Source organism: Balearica regulorum, chromosome 15 (assembly GCF_011004875.1).
Source record: "Balearica regulorum gibbericeps isolate bBalReg1 chromosome 15, bBalReg1.pri, whole genome shotgun sequence".
Lineage (NCBI taxonomy): Eukaryota > Metazoa > Chordata > Aves > Gruiformes > Gruidae > Balearica > Balearica regulorum.
This window is the reverse complement of record NC_046198.1, coordinates 15,459,019-15,473,294: the sequence shown is the minus strand read 5'-3', so window position 1 is coordinate 15,473,294 and position 14,276 is coordinate 15,459,019. Positions and strand designations below refer to the sequence as shown.

Sequence of the window (14,276 nt, the reverse complement as noted above, 5' to 3'; positions counted from 1 at the left end):
TACAGAAATGTCTTCAAGTCTTGCAATTCCCTGAGCAGATGAGATCAGCAGGATGCAGTATGTGCCTAGAATGCCCTGTAGCTTGCTTTAGGGATGTTGCTGTTAGTGGAAGGTGCCTGCCTGCAGTGGTTGGTTCTTTTGTTTGGGTTTTTTCTAATTACTGCCACTTGAAAACATTATCTTCAAATGAAAAAAGAATCTTTGGAATGAAAACTGCTTAACCAAAGGTTCAACAAATCTGTTTAATAATTATAGTCAATACCAATATGAGGCAAATAGTAGATATATCAGTAGTGTGTAGCTTAAAAAAAAGGGGGGGGGTGTTGACAATTCATGACAACTTCAGAGATCATGGCTGTTGGCTTCAAAGACTCTTTGTGCTCTAAGAACTGTTTAATATTTCTTAAACTTATATATGCCAAAACAACTTTCTGATGGTATAGGTGCTCTATACCATACAGCACTTTCAGGCATTTTAATGGTAGTGACTACAGGTACTTACACTGTGAAGCCATATTGGAGGGGGGAGGCAGGGCTAGTCTTTTTAGTTGTCTAAGAACTTCGAAAGCAGCAATTCTCTGGCATTGTGTGACTTAGCAGGTATCTTTCCAACTTGGTAGAAAGTGTCCAGTAGACATAACTTGGTAACTTCTTTACACTTTTAAAACCCTGTCACCGGTACCTACTGGTTTAAAAAGTCATGTCAGCTATTTGGGTGTTTTGGATGAACCAAATGTGGAATTTGCACGAACCGGAAAAGTACCCAAGAGTACTGCATGTAAATATGTCCCTAGCTTCTGGCTGTTACAGAGAAAAAGCATATTAAGACTTAACGAAGATGGCTGAACTGATTGTGCTAGAACTGGGAAGAACAGGAGGAAAGGCGAAACCTAGTTCTTCATGGAGTCCCAGGAGAAGGAGGGTCTTCTACTGGCTGTGGTCCTGTTTATGCAGCCCAGGAGGCTCCTGGCAGTCTTTGCTGCCAGGGCACACAGGTGGTTGATGTTCAGTTTGCTCTCCCTTCCTGCAGAGCTGCTGCCCAGCTGGTCAGTCCTCAGTCTGTGTTGTTGGAAAGGGTTTTTCCTTCCCAAGTGTAAGACTTTGCATTTGTCCTTCTGGAGTTTCATAAGGTTCCTGTTGGACCTCTCTTCCAGCCTGTCCAGGTCCTTCTGGATGGCAGTCCAGCACTTGAGTGTACTCATTGGTTCCCCCTAGTTTGGTATAAGTAAATCCTTTTAAAGCAATACCCCCAAAAAACTGGTTTATGCTTTTAACCTTGATTGTAGCCTCAATTAGAATAGAGTGGGGAAAATAGAACCAGTATGTTTCAAGATGCTGGATTTAATACAAGTTGTATTTCCTACAAAAATGTGTGTCTACATGAATTATTTAGTAAACAAGGGATGCCACACAGCACTGCTGTTACTAATGCATTTAAAAATTAAAAGTAATTCCTTGGTGTGTTTCAGGCATCTTAGGAACTTAATCCACCTGGGACAAACCCAAAGTAACCAGGTGCTGTTTTAATGAATGACAACAATTTTGGAGAGTTTGACTTTCTTCAGGTGTTTGCTGCCACCTAGAGTCAGTTAAGCTCGGTGTTTTGTACTTCTGTTCTTTAGGCTGCACAATTGGGAATCTGTGCGTGTTATGGCCACGGTTCATTTTGTAGTTCTTTGGAACTCTGGTCTGGTAAATCTGCTCTGGCAAGGTAGAAAGGGGGATGTGTGTGTTTTTATAGAATGTTTATACATATATACATGAGCCAGTCTGATAGTAAAGCTGTAATTGTAAATCAGAAGAATCTTCAGGAAACATTTTAAAAACTGTAATTCTGTAGGATGCAAATACTTAAATGTTACTTAATTAGTAGCTAAAATCAGGATAAAGAGAAGATAATGAAGGCTTCTGCAACATTAAACAGTGTTAGAAGTTATGGATGCTTTCTCACTAGGTGGTATAACTACTTGCAGCACAAGAAGTATGTATAAACTAAGATCAAATAGCAGCTTGTGTGTACTGTAGAATGTATGCATGTTTTAAAAAATTAAAATGAAGTTGTCTTACATAGGAGTAATGTCTTCTTTTAAGTCCCATTGCTTCTTATTTTATTAGATATAACCCAGGTTCGTGACTGTCCAGCCAGTCGCTTCAGCTGTCACTGCACTGTTGGATTTTAATGTACCACACAGAGCTCTACTGCTTGAATTAATAGAATGGTAAATTGTTATCCTTGGTTAACCGTGGTAAGGAGGAATAAGATGCTTCAGTTATAGATCCATAATGTACGTGAGCACCAGAGGAAAAGGAAGTTTAGTGATCTTCAGTCTTTCCTGAACATCAGAGTGCTTTTTAGCCAGTGCAAAGACTGCCTTCTTGTCTGGTCAGTCTCAAGACTTCCCTTTGGTCTCCTTCCTGGCCCAAGATTTAGGCAGAAAATGGACCTGGACAGTTAGAGCCCAGAATGTTAACACTGGTGAAAGTTGTGATGTAATATGTTGTGATACCTTCTGAAATATTTTGCTAAATTTACAGAAAGTGTATATTTGCAATAACAAAAATATAGCAGTGCTGGGTTAAAAGTTCAACTGGGAAGGCAGGAACAACAGCGACATGAGAAACTTGTTCTCCCGCCTCACTTGGATTCACTTACTATAGCCTTGCTTTTCCTGAATGTTTGACAACTTTCAGTTATCTTCCCTCTATTTCAAAGCTGGTCTTTTTTTAGTAATTTATGGAGTGCCTCTGTGGGCACATTAATTGTGTGGCTGTTGGTCAGCATTGCCTCCATTCCGAAGAACCGCTGCCATCCTCTGCATTCCTTGACTGGAGTGGGCTGTATTGCAGTGCTCTTTTAGATGTAAAGCTATGGTGAGCTGGCAACGTCCAAAACCCTTTTCTCTGGTCTTTCCCTTCTATCCCCTTGCAAATTCCAGACAGTCAGCTTTGCACTTGAAAACTCATCTCATTTAAAAACAGAGGCTCATCAAACTGTTTTTTAATGGAAAGTATTATTGTGTGACAGTTAAGTTTTATGTGGTGGCCTGATCTAGAATGTTAATTACTAAATGATTTGATTAAAAGCCCTTAAAAATACAATACCATATGCCTTAGATGACTTCTATAAGAATCTTTATGGAGACTGGTAACTTGACTTTTTTTTTTTATTAAGCACAAATGGGGGTAATAAATAATGTGATTAGTTGGTTCTTCATTAAATATTTTTCCAATGCAACCAACATACAAGGTTGATAAGTATTTTCAACTTCTTTTACAGGGTGACCTAAAAACTTATATCTGCACTGAACAGGAACACATTAAAGGAGATTCACAAATAATGCTGCTACAGAGAATGGCGTGCGAGATTGCTGCTGGACTTGCTGTAATGCATAAACACAATTTTGTGCATAGGTATACTTTCCAGATAAATTGCTTTTAGTTACGATGCACTCTAAAATTCATGTCGATATTTTCTTTAAAATCTGTGTGTATTGAAGATTGTTAACAAACTTCTGTCTAACTTATATATCCTAAGTCATGACTGTGTGATACTTATGAAGATGCTAATTTAACTGCAGCGGTGTGGTATTACAACTCCCACCTGGCTGAAGGCTGATCACCTACGGTTTAGGTTTGCAGCCCATAGAACACAACCTACTGCTAAGCCAGTCCAGAAGATGCAGTTGTTAGATTAATTCTTGGCCAAGTTAAATGTTTTGTTTATTTGGGAGGGAGGGATGTTAAAATTTTGTTAGAATGACTCTTATCTGCTGTGTATTTTTTATAGATTATAGCAATTTAGAACTAATGCTTGATAATCTGTCACCTTTGCTACTAAAAATGGGGAGAAAAATGAAAACGCTGCCTTTCTAATGCAGTAAGGGAGAAGCTGACTTTAGATGAAAAATCTGACTGAAGCAGTTCTCTCACTGAATTATTGTTCATGTAACCTTTTAATCTTCAGTAATGGAGGTGGTCAGATTTAGAAGAATTCATAGTGGGAGTACAATTCTGTTTTAATCAGGAGGGGAAAATGCTAGACTTCTTTATTTTTAATTAAAGTTAATGTAGTTGATAAAGAAAGGCAGTAGTTGTAAAAGGCTGGGGGAAAATGTATTCATGAAACTAATTGCTCAGAAATATGCCAAAATGAATGGGGTGGGTTTTTTGTTTTAAATGAAAAGGTGTTAAGGAGCTGGAAGACATCAACCTTAGACTTTTAATGACTAAAATATTAATGAGTACTTGTTCCCCAAATGTGGCTTACCTGATGAAACCTTTGGTATAACAAGATAGTTTATTTTGGTTTTATGTTGGGTCAGTCTGTTCTTTGCTGTAAAAACAGCACTTGCACCATCCCTTCCAGCAAGTTAGGAACCTGTGCTAGAGCTTATCAGTGCACATCTTGCTACTCAGAGAAAGCAGACACTTTGGGTTCAGGGAGAAGCTGAACTATTAAACCCCAGTCTTAAAAAATGCAAGTGTAACCTGAGAAAACCCCGAAGCCTGGGCTGGCTGGTGGCTGATGGGCAGAGCTGTTCTTTTAACCTGTTTAACGATTTCAAATGACTTGAAGATGGTGGTAGTAGTAACCATTGTGCCTGTCAAACTGAGCGATCACTGTTTCTTGTATTGCAGCAGCAGTTTTGTAGGTATTACATTTAACAGCGTGTTTTCAGTGAAATACGGTTAAACTTGATAAATAATTACCTGTGGATCTGCAAGATTCTCTTTGTAAATGTTTACTTCTAGCAACACTATCCTGATGCTGTCAGAGTAAGTGGTAAAGCTCCAGCATCAGTGATTTTGTTGTTAGTGGTAAATTCAAGCAGCCAAAATTTTATTTCTCTTCTAGGATATTTATTTAAATGGTATAAAACAAGTTGGAAAGCTTTGGGGCATAATTGAGGGTTACAAATCTGTTTCTGAACTGTGTAGTTCAATGACCCTGGAAAGGAAAACATTTTCTTTCTTTTAAGTAGGGAAACTGTGTGGCTTCCAGACTGTTTGTACTTTAGAGACTTTTTTTTTTAAGGCACACAGAAGCAATGGTAGTGTTTTTCCAGTGCTCTTAATTGTCTGATACCCCTCTGTGAAACCGAGAAGCAAAATATTTGAGCAGTTAGTGTGCTGAGCTCTTTGCTGTCACAGCCACAGTTCCATAGTAAGCATGCAGCCTCATTAAACTTGCATAAATTTCTGAGTTTGTATGATGGGTTTTCTAATATTACTTCTTGGTATTATTACAGCAGCACTGCTGGCTGTGAGTGCTTGTGGTCTGGTTTATGGTGGAAACTGGAAACAACTTCTGTGTGTATTCAAGAGCTTTTTGATTTGTTTATTAAAGGACTTTTTATGAAATACGTGAATCTTCCTGATGGTCTTTCAAAGAGTATCTGTAGTTCTAGTTTGTGTAATGTATGGTTTTGTTATGTAGAGGAACGTGACTGTAGGTATAAGCTATTACTAGTTGTTCAGTATCGTGCTGTATTTTGTCATGAGCAAAATTATCAACAATTCAGGTTTAAATACTTCACAATTTACAAGACATGCATTGACAAGTGTTAGGTAAAGAGGGACCTACATCACTCTAGCATGTGAACAGTCTAAGTAAACTACATCATGGGATTATTAGTAGAATGAAATAATTGCATATGAATTCTGTATGTAGTTGGAGTGTTTAAGAGTATACTTCGCTACTCTCAAGAAGCAACTAGATTTTGAACTTTTTTTATAACGGACAGCATAATAGCCTAGAGGTTTTCGTATAAAATTTTAAAATGTGATTGCCTTGTCACTATGTTTAGTTCTATTTGGATTCCAGAGCACAGATTCTGCTCTATTGTGTGGCTCTAAATTGATTCTCTTCTAAAAATGTGCGTTGAAGACTTCTTGGTTTGGTCTCATTATTTATTTGTTCGCTTTTTCAGTGACTTGGCCTTACGGAATTGCTTTCTTACATCCGATTTAAATGTCAAAGTAGGAGATTATGGTATAGGATTCAGTAGATACAAGGTAAGTTAATCTAGGCATGTACCAATTTTAAAAAAGGATTGGGAGTCTAAGGTTATAACAAGCTTACTTTAAAGTTATGAACTGATACTAGGTTGTCCTTTATTTGAATAATGGACTTTCAAAGTATAACTGGCAAATAACTGTAGCAAGCTCATGTAACAGAATAGATCTTTCTCGAGATGAGTGGAATTTATGCTTGTAGAAGGAAGCTTCTGGTTACATCTATCTTTATTTAGCTCCTATTTACAGTAGTCCTAAAATATGCACAAATTCATTGTGATGTTTTAAGAAAGGAAAAATTCAATCAAATTTCTTAAGGAAAATGTTCAAAATATTTAAATATATCAAGAAAGTGAAACATTCAGGGTATTAATTAAAAACAATATTAAGGGTAGGACTGTCAACTTCTAGAAGTTGATCCAATGTTTGTTCAGTCTTTTTCTGTGTTTTTATTGATAATTTAGGAAGATTATATTGAGACAGATGAGAAGAAACTTGTTCCTCTCCGATGGACTGCACCTGAGTTAATAACAAGTTTTCAAGACAGACTGATATCAGCAGAGCAAAATAAATACAGTAACATATGGTATGTAGTAGGCTTTAAAATAATTCCAGTGAGAGATTCATGAACATATTTTCAAATGTTATACAAAGGAGTAAAAAATATTTATAGTTCAATTGAATATTGGCCTGATGCACTGCTCTTTTATTTCATTCGCTGTACAGTAGGATAATCTCCTCTAACTTGAAACTGTATCTTGCTTTGGAAAGATGCTTAGAAATCTGTTGAGAGAACAGTTAGAATAAGAAAAAATGTTTAGTGGAAGAATAGGTGTTCATACTCATAAAAGTAACTACTGTATATTTGTCAAACGCTTTCAAATGTTTATAAAGGAAGGAAATGGTAAATGACTTTTCCAGTACTATAACAACTGTGGATGACACAAAGTTGATCCCACTAGAGTCTGATTAAGTTCCATTAGTGGAACAGTAGCATCTTAATTTCTCGCTGCAGCATTTGAGGGCTGCAATTAACTGTTTGTCTCTGATACCAAAGAGTTCATAGACAAAGGCTAGTGGAAATCTTGAAGATTAATTTTTTTTTTTTTAATTGCCAAGTTCCGCTTCAATTCTCCAGTGCTAAGAAGTTTGGATAATGGAAATTGGGGCTTAAGCTAATGTTTCTGAAAATGTTGTAGTTAAATTCCTGCTTTTATATTCTAAGGATATTAAATAGTAAACTAGGTCTTATTTGCTAATTTAAACCTAGGGTTGCAGAAAGCAAGTGGGATAGATGGAAATTATCAAAGTACTGATTTTATTGCATTTTTTTCAAGCAGGCTTCCTCAGATCATACTGTTCATCTAAACTACAAGCAGCCTCGGGTCTTAAGGTTTCCAACTTGAATTTTACTGCCTTTTATACAGACCTGCTTTGAACGGGTTTGAACTAGATGACTTCCAGAGACCCTTTCCAATCTAAATTATTCTACCATAACATGTGCAGAGTTAGTTAATTTGCTTTTTGAGCAAGGAAAGGTTGCCCAAAGATCAGCATCAACTCTAATCACTGAAAATGTGGTTAGTGTTGTATACAGCACTGAACAAAGAGGTGGCTTGTGACCACTGCAGCTTAAAAACAAGTAATTTTATGAAAACTGAAACAAAGATTAGTTTTCTAGCAGTTTGATCCATAACTGCAACTTCTGATGAAAGCTTTTCCTACTGTTGGACTAACCATAAGGTTTTTTCACTTTGCTTCTCTAAATAGGCATTTTCTACTCTTTTAATATGTGGGTATTTCTTCCATAGTTGAATCATTTGGGGCCTTTTATATTTTGTTGCCTTCATTGTCCTTGCCTTCAAGCAACTTTATTTTTGAGGCTTCTAGCATTCTGTCAAACAAAATGAGTTAACAGGTTCTGAGGTTATTACAGAGCCAATGGGAGAGTGATATCTGTTTCTTCTTGCCAGTTATGCTTTGCATAATATCATCTTAAAAAGCAATTTTAAAATAGTTCTTAGCAGCAAATGACTCTGCATTCTCTTTTTCAGGTCCCTGGGTGTCACGTTATGGGAGCTGTTTGAGAATGCTGCTCAGCCTTACTCAGACTTTTCTGACAGAGAAGTCCTAACCCATGTCATAAGGGAGAAGCAGGTTAAACTCTTCAAGCCACGCCTGGAGCAGCCATACTCTGACAGATGGTAAACTTAAAATGTTTTTATTTATTCTTAAAGCTGCTGAAGAAGTTTCTCAAATTACTTAGTTCTCTTAATATATTGAAATTGCTACGTGAAATCATGTTCCTGGCAGGGAAGCTCTAGACAAGAGTAAAAGGAGTTGCTATTGATGGAAGTTCCTGCCAGCGATATTAATTGTTACTCCTTTATGAATTCCTTTTTGGTGTGAAGCTTATTGAAATATGTTTTGTATTTGTGTAGGTATGAAGTTCTGCAGTTCTGTTGGCTACTTCCAGAAAAGAGACCAACAGCAGAAGAAGTGCACAGGCTGTTGACTTACCTTCGCATGCAAAGCCAGAGGGACTCGGAGGTTGATTTTGAACAGCAGTGGAATGCTCTTAAACCAAACACCTCAAATAGAGAAACAAATAATTCTGCATTTCCAATCTTAGATCACTTCACAGGAGATAGACTTGGCCATGAGATGGAGGAAGTTCTTACTGTAACCGAAACAAGCCAAGGTCTCAGCTTTGAATATATCTGGGAGGCAGCTAAGCATGATCATTTTGATGAATGTGGTCATGTGAATCCTGATGAAGCAATGACATACACAAGTATTTTCTTTCCGGTGGAGGTTTTTGAGAGGTCGCTTTCAGAGCAAGGGTCAGGAGCACAGGATGGAAGCGGTCAGGAAGCATCACTTGCTGTCCCTGGGGTGCTACCTGTGTTTGATGCACACAAGCTTTCTGTTGGAAATGACTACTATATCCAATTAGAAGAAAAAGGAAGTGGCTGCAGCATGAATTTTGATAACCAGTCAGTTGTACTAACTACGGAAGTTGATCATCAAGAAGCTGTACAAGAAAAAAGTTCTCATTTCACGATTCTCAGGGATCTTGATGTTGAAGAATCTAGCACTGACGGGGACTTCTTCCACTACAATACAGATCCTAAAGAGGAATTTCTGCCTGCTGCTAGTAGTCCAGAAAGTCCTTTCCAGAATATCTTTAATGACATTGACAGAGCAGAACAACTGACAAACAGAAAAATACTTGGTTTTGCTGAAACAAATGATACTCCTAAAGACTTCAAACCAGTTGTTTTAAACTCGAACACGGATGCTAGACAGGCAGTGGGCCTTTCTGAGAAGGAGCATTCTAATGCTTCTGAAAACAAAACAGTTTCATTATGTGAAAATGTCTCTAACCAGTCTGACTTGGTAACTTTAGAAGAACTTTCTGATAACTTCTTATTTCTTCAAGAGAAAAACTTATTAACAGGGTTATTGTCTAACAAAACCAGCAGTGATTTTGGGCAAAAACCAGAAGATGTTCTAAAAAGTATATTAGAAACCTCAAATAGAAACTCTGTAGAGCCTGAGCCTGTGTTGGCTGAAAATGCACAGGTCTTTTCTTTAATCCATGAAAATCTTAGAACAGTGAAAGATGAAAATTTTAACCCAGTGACAATGAATAAAGATCTGAATTCTCAGTCTCAGACTACTGTAGAGATGCAGGCATCCTCTAGTCCTTCAGCAGCACACAAGTTATGTGATAAACGTGCAAATCTTCCTTATTTGAAGGATGAGGGAAAACTTTTAAATGTGGAAGTCAACGAAGTCATGTCCTGTAATGCTGATATTCTCTGTCAAGAAGAGCTATCCAATAATGCCAAAAATAATAATGTTGGAAACAATCCATATTACAGTGTTGCTGTTGAAACAGATGAGTGCGATGCACAAATAAAAGAGGGAATGCTTTTCAAGTCTGATGAAATAGCTTTTGGTAGAGAAAAATGTAGTGATCAGGAAGATATGAAAAGAAACTTCCAAGATAAGTCTCCCATATTAAAAGATGAATGTTTATTGGAGGAAAAACAAGAAACATCAAATCATTTTGAGAACTGTAAGGATGTTCCAGAAGAGGTGACCTTAATTTCAGATTGTACTAGTCAGGATAGTCTTCTGGAAGACAGCCCATCTCCTATACAAACTGTAGAGCAAGCCTTAGAGACACCTGATTCTTTGGATTCTTTAGATGTAAATGAGGTTTTAGAATCTTTACAGGCTCAAAGTCCTCAGAAACTTTTGCCACCTGATAAACCTGCTGACAGTGGCTATGAAACGGAGAACCTGGAATCTCCAGAATGGACTTCCCATATCGCTGTTGAGGATGCTTCTAGCGTAGATACCACTCCCTGTGCTGCCAGCGAGAGCAACGCCAGTGCTTTACCTTCTAATCCAGTCATAATTGTTTCAGAAGCAGCAGCTGGTTTAGATGCAGTGAACAGCAATTTTGAAATAACCCCAAAGGTTTTTCTTGGTGGAAATCAGAACTCGTACAGAGACTCTGCCTATTTCTCTGATAATGATTCTGAGCCAGATAAAAAACCAGAAGAGGCCGCAAATCTGTCAAGAGAGACTGTGTGTGGTGTTTCCTCAAGTAGAGGAGAGAACAATACCGAAGAGGATTACAGTTTTGAAGAGAGACAGCAAAGGTGCGATGTAAGGAATTACCAGGATATCGACAATCAAAATGCCAAACTAGAACCAAATCACAACTTGGAGATGCAAGAGATGGATGTGAGGATGCAGGGGTGGGCTGAGGCACCTCTGAGTTCCCTGGAAATATCAGTGGAAAGTAACCTAAGGGGTGAAGTAAAAGTATCTGAGACTTCCCATAAAACAGTCTCTTGTGTTGGCACTAATACTTCAGAACTTCTTTCACACAGAGACTTAAAGTCTGTGCATAACGTACACAGTCCTTTAGATTTGAGTAACAGTGAGAAGTCCTTCTATCACATTGAAGGACAAAAACTGAAAGAGCCAGATATTGAAGGAAAATACCTTGGCAAACTTGATGTTTCTGGAATGCTTGATTTAGAAGATGGTGATGATGCGGATGAGGAAGATGAAAACAGTGATTCTGAGGATGACATGAGGACTTTTCATATGCATAGTCTGAGTTCTGACAGTGAAGATGAAACTGTTCATCAAGTACCTGAGATACTTACTGACAAGGATGATGGAAAACATCTGAGAAGCTTGTTGAAACTTCCAAAACCTCTTAATGAAAGGCAACATGAGCATTGGAAAAATGAGAAAAAGGCTGTAACATTCTTTGATGATGTGACGGTCTATTTGTTTGATCAGGTATCCTTTTTTTTAATTACTAAGTAAAGTTTTTGTTGATTTGATGTGGTAGAATAGTTTAATATTATTTGTGGACATGCTGTCACAAGGTCACTATCTTGTTTGTGGGTTATTTTTTTTTCTTCATAAAGAAAAAAGAAATGTCTTTTCTTGGTTAGGTGCAGTTGTCTGCTGGTGGTAAATAGCAGCACTAATTTGAAGTGAAGGACGCTTTTGCTTTGAGCAGAGTTTGTTTCCAAATCCTGAATCTCCGTTGCCTTTGAACACTTGATTGCATGTGTTGAACGAAATGTGGCTTTTAGTGATGTCTTTGTGATGTTTACAAGCTATATTTAATTTGAATATGTGAGACAGCATTGTTGTGGACCAGATTTGATTAATTTATTTTACTGGAATGTTGTTGTAACTTCATAGAAGCAGTTTATCTGTTTAATGAGTTTGAGGACTTTGAGTTTAAGTTCAAATGCCTTTGCAAAAGAAGAGAAGGAAAAAAAACCATCACCAACAAAAATCCCCCAAAGATCAAACCACAACCTAATGGTGAATCTTGTGTTAGTTAGCATTAAGGTATATTGACCTTAAACCATAAAGATTAGAGCAGTATTTAGATGGTAATGCTACTTTTTTTTAATCCAATGTGATTCAAGTTCACTGAAATACCGATCTGCTTATAAAATTCAAGGTTACCTTTGTTTCCCTCTCTGCTTTATCAGTTTTTAACTTCTGTAACTTGATACAGAGGGGATTTGCATTTTAACATTATGGCAAGTAAACCAGTACAGTGAGTTTAAAAGAACAGTCACATTGTCAAGCTTTGGAAATGTTGCTTATGATGACGCACATAAATATTAGAGATAATTGTGTTATGGAATAGAAAACATGGGTGATATATTTGTGTTTAGGCAGTCTGTAGAATAGTAATCCTTTTGTCAGAGGGGAAGGAAAAAAATTAGCTGTGTTTAAACTGCTCTTAGTTGTTGAACTCTTTACTTATTATTACAGTAACTGATAAAATGTTGGCCGCTTCAAATACCGGTCATACAAAGTCTGTCTCTTTATCCTGAAGCATGATTAAGGGGTAAAAAAAACATTAAAAAAAAGTTGGGAGATGGGATAAGGCTTTATTAAATAGAAAAAAAAACCCTACCCGTGTCACGTTGATAAGGGAACTGTTTTCAATTGGAAGATGTTTTAGCTTTGTTCCTAGAAATATGAAACCTTTATGTATCATAAATAATATTTAAATAATAATTTCCTGTATGCATTTTAGCATAGATTTGATACCACTTTCTTTAGAAATAGAAGTATGTGCATATACTTAATCCATAACTCAAAGTTTTCTTGTGTGGTAATAACTTAAGAGTTTACATTTAATTCCACAGTAGACTTGATAGTGGGGATGGGGGAGTGTATTTTTCAAACGCTTGCATCTATAGGCATGCATACATTGTGTGTACAAGAGTTATAGGAGTTCTTTTGTTTGCCTTAGGAAACGCCGACTAAGGAGCTGGGACACCGTGCAGGAGACTTGAGCAGCGAAGGCTCTCGCAGCACTCCTGTTCCATCATCGAGTTTTGGTTACTTAAACAGATTTGCAAATTCAGAAAGCTCAACAGATGAAGAAGGTACCTGAGTATATTTATACACAGCAGGGGCTGAGACGTTTTACGTGTAGTTCTTAATGAAATGTCATTTAAATCATACGTGATCTGTAAATTCACTGTACCATACCGGCTTCAGTTTGGCATCCTAAGCGTACACTTCAGTTGGGCTCCGATAGCAGTGTTACTGGTTATCAAAGCTTGTGATGTAATACCGGCTGCTTATCTATTGATGTGTCTAGGGTATCTTGAGAGGCAACAAAGCTTTGTGACCTAGAACAGCTGCAAGTTGTTCTAGGTTAGAACAGAACAGCTACAAGTTTTTTGTTTTGGGTTAATGCAGCCTTCTAGGGGCTTGCTCTTAAAACTCTATATGACTTCACATTGCTATAAATTGCCTCTTTTTTTTTTTTTTTTCCCCCCAGGTGGGGGTTTTGAATGGGATGATGACTTCTCTTCTCCAGAGCCATCCTTTATTTCGAAGGCAGCTAATAGTCTTATCAGTTCTAAATCACCTCTTCAGTCATCAAAGTACTTCTCTCCACCTCCACCCTCCCGGACTCTCGATCAGAACTGGTCACATTCATCCCCTTATTCCAGATTCTCTATCTCTCCTGCAAACATGGCAAGCTTTTCTCTGACGCATCTTACAGATTCAGATATAGAGCAAGGAGGTAAGTGATTTAGTTATTATTTTAAAACTACAAATTAAAAACTTTATGCAAAGGTATAAGTAATAGATATAACAAATCTTGTTCTATTTTAAATAGTTAAGTTAAAAATGCATTTTGAACACTATGAAAATTATATCTGGTCTTGTATTTCAGTTAAGACCTAGCTTTCCATTTAGATTGAGGCTTTTTGCATCCAAGTTGCTACAAACTTGTGATTGAATATTCTACGGAAAACTTACAGGACAAGCCCACAATTTTTCTGTTAAAACCCCCCTAGTGCTATATTTCTATGAACGAAATCTATGCAGTCCTGAAGCACTTCTGTATAGCTGCCACGCTATGACAGTTGAGTAATTCTCACGATGGCACTGTCATAAGTAACAATTTTGTTTTCTTTGGACAAGATGAGGATGCTGGGAATGTAATGTTCCTGCCATTGTTGCCTAAGCTTATTTTACAGTTCGGTTTCTTTTCACATGGCTTTTTAGAAAGTGTATTCTTGACATTCAAGAGTTGCAGCATGTTTTCTAGAGCTGTGAGTAGGATAGTTTGTCAGGGGAGCCAAACAATCTGTTCAGAGCAGTATTGATTAACAGAAGCTTTCTTGTCTGTAACAAAAACCTTTTTTTAAGCTTTGGTATGTTTTTGAGGATTA

General features: G+C 37.3%; 1 protein-coding gene across 2 annotated transcripts in view; it reads left to right on the top strand.

The window, feature by feature from the left end:
- Positions 1–14,276, top strand: part of LMTK2 (lemur tyrosine kinase 2) — a 42,481-nt gene that overhangs the window by 23,707 nt on the left and 4,498 nt on the right. For both annotated transcript variants that reach the window (XR_012837819.1, XM_075767071.1), the window contains exons 7-13: positions 3,278–3,411; positions 5,931–6,015; positions 6,480–6,601; positions 8,070–8,219; positions 8,457–11,346; positions 12,836–12,971; positions 13,373–13,621. Coding sequence is in view for 1 of the 2 variants with exons in the window: in XM_075767071.1 (XP_075623186.1) it covers positions 3,278–3,411; positions 5,931–6,015; positions 6,480–6,601; positions 8,070–8,219; positions 8,457–11,346; positions 12,836–12,971; positions 13,373–13,621 (3,766 nt within the window). In the remaining variant the exon portion in view is untranslated. The remainder of the gene's footprint in view (positions 1–3,277; positions 3,412–5,930; positions 6,016–6,479; positions 6,602–8,069; positions 8,220–8,456; positions 11,347–12,835; positions 12,972–13,372; positions 13,622–14,276) is intronic.